Source organism: Limulus polyphemus, unplaced genomic scaffold (assembly GCF_000517525.1).
Source record: "Limulus polyphemus unplaced genomic scaffold, Limulus_polyphemus-2.1.2 Scaffold378, whole genome shotgun sequence".
NCBI classification, from domain to species: domain Eukaryota; kingdom Metazoa; phylum Arthropoda; class Merostomata; order Xiphosura; family Limulidae; genus Limulus; species Limulus polyphemus.
The window spans coordinates 113946-120322 of NW_013665988.1; the positions used below are offsets into that span (position 1 = coordinate 113946).

At 30.9% G+C, this 6377-nt stretch overlaps 1 protein-coding gene across 2 annotated transcripts in view; it reads right to left on the reverse strand.

The window, feature by feature from the left end:
• The window catches only part of LOC106457821 (tubulin polyglutamylase TTLL4-like), a 68639-nt gene that overhangs the window by 27370 nt on the left and 34892 nt on the right, over window positions 1-6377 (reverse strand). For both annotated transcript variants that reach the window (XM_022383868.1, XM_013917272.2), the window contains exons 13-14: window positions 2489-2525; window positions 759-856 (exon numbers count right to left, since the gene is read on the reverse strand). In XM_022383868.1, coding sequence (XP_022239576.1) covers window positions 759-856; window positions 2489-2525 — 135 coding nt within the window. The remainder of the gene's footprint in view (window positions 1-758; window positions 857-2488; window positions 2526-6377) is intronic.

The window sequence follows — 6377 nt, forward strand, 5'->3', positions numbered from 1 at the left end:
TATAATAATTGAAATGTGACTATATTTAACAAATACTAGTCTACTAAACACAGTCAAGACAAGTTACTTTGTACAGATCAAAGGCCATTTTTATGTTATTTGATATGGTAACATGAGTGCACGAGTCGTGTCATTGTAACTTCTGTACTGTTAGCCATACACAGCTGAAACTCAATCAAAATCGATATATCTCGTGTATTTCTTAATGGATTACTTTGAAATTTAGTATGTGAAGTAACAGTTCATTAGAGCACATCCACTGAAAATATGTGATAGTTTAAATTACCACAGTCCAAGCTACAGAAGGTAAAAAATCGCTAAACTATCACTCCTGTTAATAACACAGTGTGTCCTGCAGATTTTTTTTTTTTTTTGGCTGCAAGACACACTAACGTGTGTCTAGATGAACGGAATATCAAAAACACTTGTAATATCTTTAAGTTTAAGCTCGAGTAGTTTCACAGATTTGTTTTATGTAGATCTTTACATGATGATTTTTAAACACAGCCCTATCATTGCATAACAGTTTATTCTCAACCTTTGACTGAATCATTTATGGTTTGGTAAATGGAATGCACTATACAAGACTAAATAATATAAATCAAACTGTTCAATACACATATAATATAAAGTTCTTTAAGACAAAGTCTTCTCTGTATATAACAACCATGAACCGAAGAACATATTAAATATTTCTAAAGGTTAATACACAAATAAAAAAAATATTTATGGCAGTCTATGACATTCAGTGTACTTACCCAAATTTTGCTAATGTTGATGGTTGAATACACAAATTTAGAGCTTTTTCTGGGATTCTGTAACCAACAGTATTCAGCATGTCCTTCACTACTTCACTCTGTTAAATGTAAAATTATTACATCCACAAACATTATCTGGAACTAAAGTTCTATAGATATAACTGATTTACCATTTGGGTGAATTTGATTTTATGACACTAACTCTAATACGATTAAAACAACCAAAAATCATAAAAAGTTGTTCAAGTAATCACATTAGATTATCATGTACAATTATACCAGCTGTTCACACTGCAACAGTTATATCAAACAGTCCCAGCTTGGACATACGTTTGTTCTGACAGATATTGCCTTTGATGTTTAATATTTCAACAATTAAAAAACAAGCAGAGCATTACATAATTTTTATAGTATAATTATTCCATACATGAAAAAAAAAAAATTCAAACCAATCTTTATGGCCAATAATGGTATAACACTAATACTGAGGCCTTCTCACTCCATAGGGTCTGTAATTTTGAGCCAATGCATTAAAGTCTTAAGATTATTGGACTACAAGTAAAAAACAAAATCACTTTTCAGAAATTTAAAGGAAAAATTAATTTAATTTCATTAAATATCTTTTAACAGTACTAAGCTATTTCCACTATTTACTTCATCTAAATTGAAATGAGAAAGGCCCTGAGAAATATTTTTTCTTTGTCATTACTAAGCAACTATATTTGACTTTAGTGGTTGTTTATTTCCAATTTGTATATTTCTTAGCTCCAGCTGTAATGTTTTTCTATCCATGATTGCTACAACCCAATGTATATGCTTTCAAGAGAAATAGCAGTGAAACAGTCAGCATAATTGATTAGGGAGGGCTAAAGAAAATTCAGGGAGCCTAATTTTAATAAAAGTATTGTTATATTTTAAGATTGTTTAGATGTATTTCATATCTGACTATAAAAATAATGTTACCAATAACCAATTTGCTCTAAACATCAAATGTAATTACGATTAATAATCTTACTGTCTCCAAATCTGACAGCTCTCTTCTGATTCTTCCAAAATCATTTAATAACATTTCTCTACTGAATGAACTGAAAGGAGGATATGAGATTTAGATTTCCACCTGAAAATCTTATTTGGCATCAGATATTTTACAACTCTGTATGTCTAAAGCATGTCAATAAAAATAAATGAAAATTAAATGGATTAATTGTTCAAATTATTTATGTTACCATAGGATAGAGTATTGTGGAACCTGCTAAGGGGGATCAGCCCTCCCTGGGGCTATATCACTGAGAAATAGCTAGAGAGTAATATTTCTGAGGTTGTGTGGCTGGTCAGTCATTCTAGATCACTCAACTCATTTGAGATATAGAAAAGATCTTATAACATAATTAACACGATTTCAATGGTGTATTCCTTTTCTTTACCAGACGTTAAAAATCCAGCTGGTGCAGTAAAGGGTAAACTGTCTGTTTTGTTATTAAGCACAAAGCTACATAATCAGCTATACATGCTGTAGCTACTGTAGGGAATCAAATCCCAAATGTTAGTGCTACAAGTCCTGAATTCTAATGCTGTGCCACCAAGGGATAAAAAATGCAAACAGCTACATAAATCTAAGTCATATAGGTAATATGCTCACTTGATAATTATATAATAAAAAATATATTAAATATAGATTAAACAGTTTACAGAAAACATCTATAGCCTAGAGAATAATACTCTCATCTTACCTTTACACTCACATCCAAAGGAGACCCAGAATGGAGGCTGAAGAAACAATTAAAAAGCCAAAGTCAATTATTTATTTTCCCTTGAACTTAAATAAAGAACCTACATGAAGCAACTCTACTAAATATTCAAGATCTGATTTCAAATAGTAACCAATTTTTGTCAATAAAAAACCAATCAATATAAATTTTTTTAATTTAAGGATTGAAAGAAGCTAAGTTTTCATAGTAACGTACAAACATCAAATGCCACAAATCACTAGGCGTATTACCTTGAAATTCATTTTACAATAGTATAACAAGTACTATATTTTGAAAATATATGTTCTTACATTAACATAATATTATTAAATACCAAAAACATTCACATTTTAAAATTCACCTATATTTCTGTACAAAAAATTATATTTTTAAAAGTTCAATGTTTGGAAAATAATCAATCAGTTAACAATTGCTAAAATTAAGTTTAAAAAAAGCAGTTTAAGCCACTTTTTGTTGGAGTTATCATTATTGTACTCAATGTTTCTTACAGTCAACGAAATCCTGCAACTCAGTGATGAAGTACATTGATGAATACCGAAACCTGAAACTCTTCATTTTTAATCTAAGGATGCCTTTAAATATTAATTCTTTTGAAGACAACTATTAACCCTTTCTAGGCTAGCATCTTGTGCACGATTAATTTTTCAAAATAAAACAATAACTAAATGTTAAAATTTATAATTTTGTTGACATCGGTTCTGATGAAATTAAGACAAAAATACAAACTACTAACCCTAAGTTAGATTTTTTGCATCCAACTGTAATTTTTATGCAGTGAATAAAAGTACATAAAATTTTGTTCCATGTAGATAAGTCTTGTCAACATATTTGTAAATCTGGTCTAAGTTTTTTTTACATCTTTATTGCTTATTTCTAGACCAAACAATTTGAAAACAATGAATTTTTGAAGTGTGTTGCATGAAAAATGGTAAAATTCAACTACCTATTTGTTCACACACTTTTGATTTTGAGCATATAATGAACAAATTAAAAGTAATGCGACAAAAAATGCATCTGCAATTAATTCGATTTTTTATAACAAATTTAGTCTTATTGATTTCCAATATTTTGCCATTTAAAATGTAACTTTTAACTGTACTTTATGTTTTACAATTTTCAAACTTCTAAAGCTAACAAAAGTCATAAATGTGTCATCTGAGAAACAAGATTGTATTTTTCTCACTACCTTTTAGTTATTATGTCAAAAGCCTCTCTTTTGTCACATGGCTTCAAATAATTCAACTATATATATATGTATATATATTTTATATTATGTAAAGGAAACATATTTCATTAGTTCCCTGCTTCTTTGTTTATTTTGTAGAGAATAGAAAAGGCAATCTGAAACTAACAGCCATATAATGGACTTCATCCCAGCATAAGCTTAAAGATTAACAAAGGTAATCTGAAACAAAGACTTGTAATGGACTTCATCCCAGCATGAGCTTATAGATTAGCAAAGGTAATCTGAAACAACGACTTATAATGGACTTTACCTCAGCATGAGCTTAAAGATTAGCAAATGTAAAGTCCATTATAAGACTGTTAGTTTCAGAGTACCTTTGCTAATCTATAAGGTCATGCTGGGATGAAGTCCATTATAAGTCTTTGTTTCAGATTATCTCAGCATGAGCTTAAAGATTAGCAAAGGTAATCTGAAACAAAGACTTGTAATGGACTTCATCCCAGCATGAGCTTAAAGATTAGCAAAGGTAATCTGGAACAAAGACTTGTAATGGACTTCATCCCAGCATGAGCTTAAAGATTAGCAAAGGTAATCTGGAACAAAGACTTGTAATGGACTTCATCCCAGCATGACCTTATAGATTAGCAAAGGTACTCTGAAACTAACAGTCTTATAATGGACTTTATCTCAGCATGAGCTTAAAGATTAGCAAATGTAATCTGAAACAAAGACTTATAATGGACTTCATCCCAGCATGACCTTATAGATTAGCAAAGGTACTCTGAAACAAACAGTCTTATAATGGACTTTACCTCAGCATGAGCTTAAAGATTAGCAAATGTAATCTGAAACAAAGACTTATAATGGACTTCATCCCAGCATGACCTTATAGATCAGCAAAGGTACTCTGAAACTAACAGTCTTATAATGGACTTAATCTCAGCATGAGCTTAGAGATTAGTAGGTTCTTTTTTTTTAAGACAGCTGTAGATAATTTCTAAATATAATACCTGATAAGCTCTATAAAGAAGATACAGTAAGTTAAGTACTGTCTTTTTATAGTTTTAACAACATATATTTTATCACAATTTCTTTAAAGCAAGCAAGCTAGTACAATGAGTCAGTGACTGTATCTGCTGCTATTCAAAAGTATGTTTGTTGGAATGAAATCGATAACAACTAATAAAATAGTTGTGGAAAGATATAAGAATTGGTCTTAATATTGAATGCAAACTTCTCTTTATATGAGAAAATTACTTTCTTTTTGTAATCAGTACAATTAATATTAAGATAGAAACAGTAATCAGTCCTGAACCAGAAAAATGTTTGTAGCCTATAGAACAAGGACACACGACAGTTGGCTTTTGGATCTAGAGTTACAAGTGTACTGTGTAATAGAACAATGGACAGCAGTTTCATTACAAAGTGTAAATTTACAAATATTAGGTCATCAAAATATTAATTTTGCTTTTTTTTTAGATGAAAAAACCTGAACACCTTATATATCAAAACAAAAACATTTATTAAACGAAATATTCTCCATTCTTGTCGATGATGCTTTTCCATCTTACAATCAAGTTGTTAATGCCCATGATTAAAGAAATCACTTGGCTTTGAAGCAAAAAAACATGACGATGTCCTCTTTAACACCTTCCACATTTGCATACATTTTCCCATTACGATGATGTTGCAGCAAACAAAAAAGATGGTAATCTGATGGTGCCATATCTGGAGATTATGGTGGGTGGGGTAGAACTTCCCAACCCAACTCAGCTCCAATTGATGAGTGAAGGGCATTTCTGATGAAGGGCTTGATTTAAATGTTCCAGTTGCTGACTATAGATCTCTGCATTAACAGTTTGCTGTGGATTGAGGAGTTCCAAATGAATTACTCCTTTTATGCTCCACCAATTGCAAAGCATCACTTTCTGCAGATGGAGTCCAGGTTTTGGGGTCAGTAGTAGTTTTTGCCTAGGACTGAGCCATTGTTTCTCATAGAGAATCCATTTTTCATCACCAGTGGCAATTCTGTCCAAAAATGGTTCATGCACCAGAAGAGATCAAGCAATGTTCACACTTTGGAAACGATGATCAGAGAGTTCGTGATGCATCCAAACACTGTATTTATGGAGTTTTCACATGTTCCTTAGATGTTTATGTATTGTTTCATGAGAGACATGCAATTTCAGGACCATTTCATGAGTATGTTGCCTTGGTTTAGATTCAACAAGCATCTTCAGAGCATCAATATCAATTCCAACATCACAGATTTTAAGGCTAAAGTCACCTGAACGAAATTTGCTGAACCATCGTTGACACTTACAAACATTCAAAACATTTCTATAAACTTCTTTGTGGCTACAGAGGCATTGTTTCCCTTCTTGTATTCCAACAGCATTAAATGCCGTACATGTGTCTTATCATGTGCCATCACTATAAGGGATTAGAGTATACTAAACTTTACACGTTATATAGGCTACATTAATGTGACATTTAAGTGGTTCATTTAACTATTATGCATGACATTAATTTCTTAATGATCTAATATATATATATATATTTGTGTTAAAAAATGTTTAATGCTTTATGTTTGAAGTGTCCTTCTTTCTGATTAAGCGATATTTATGAGTAATGAATTTTTTTAAGGATGCAAATTACAAAAAT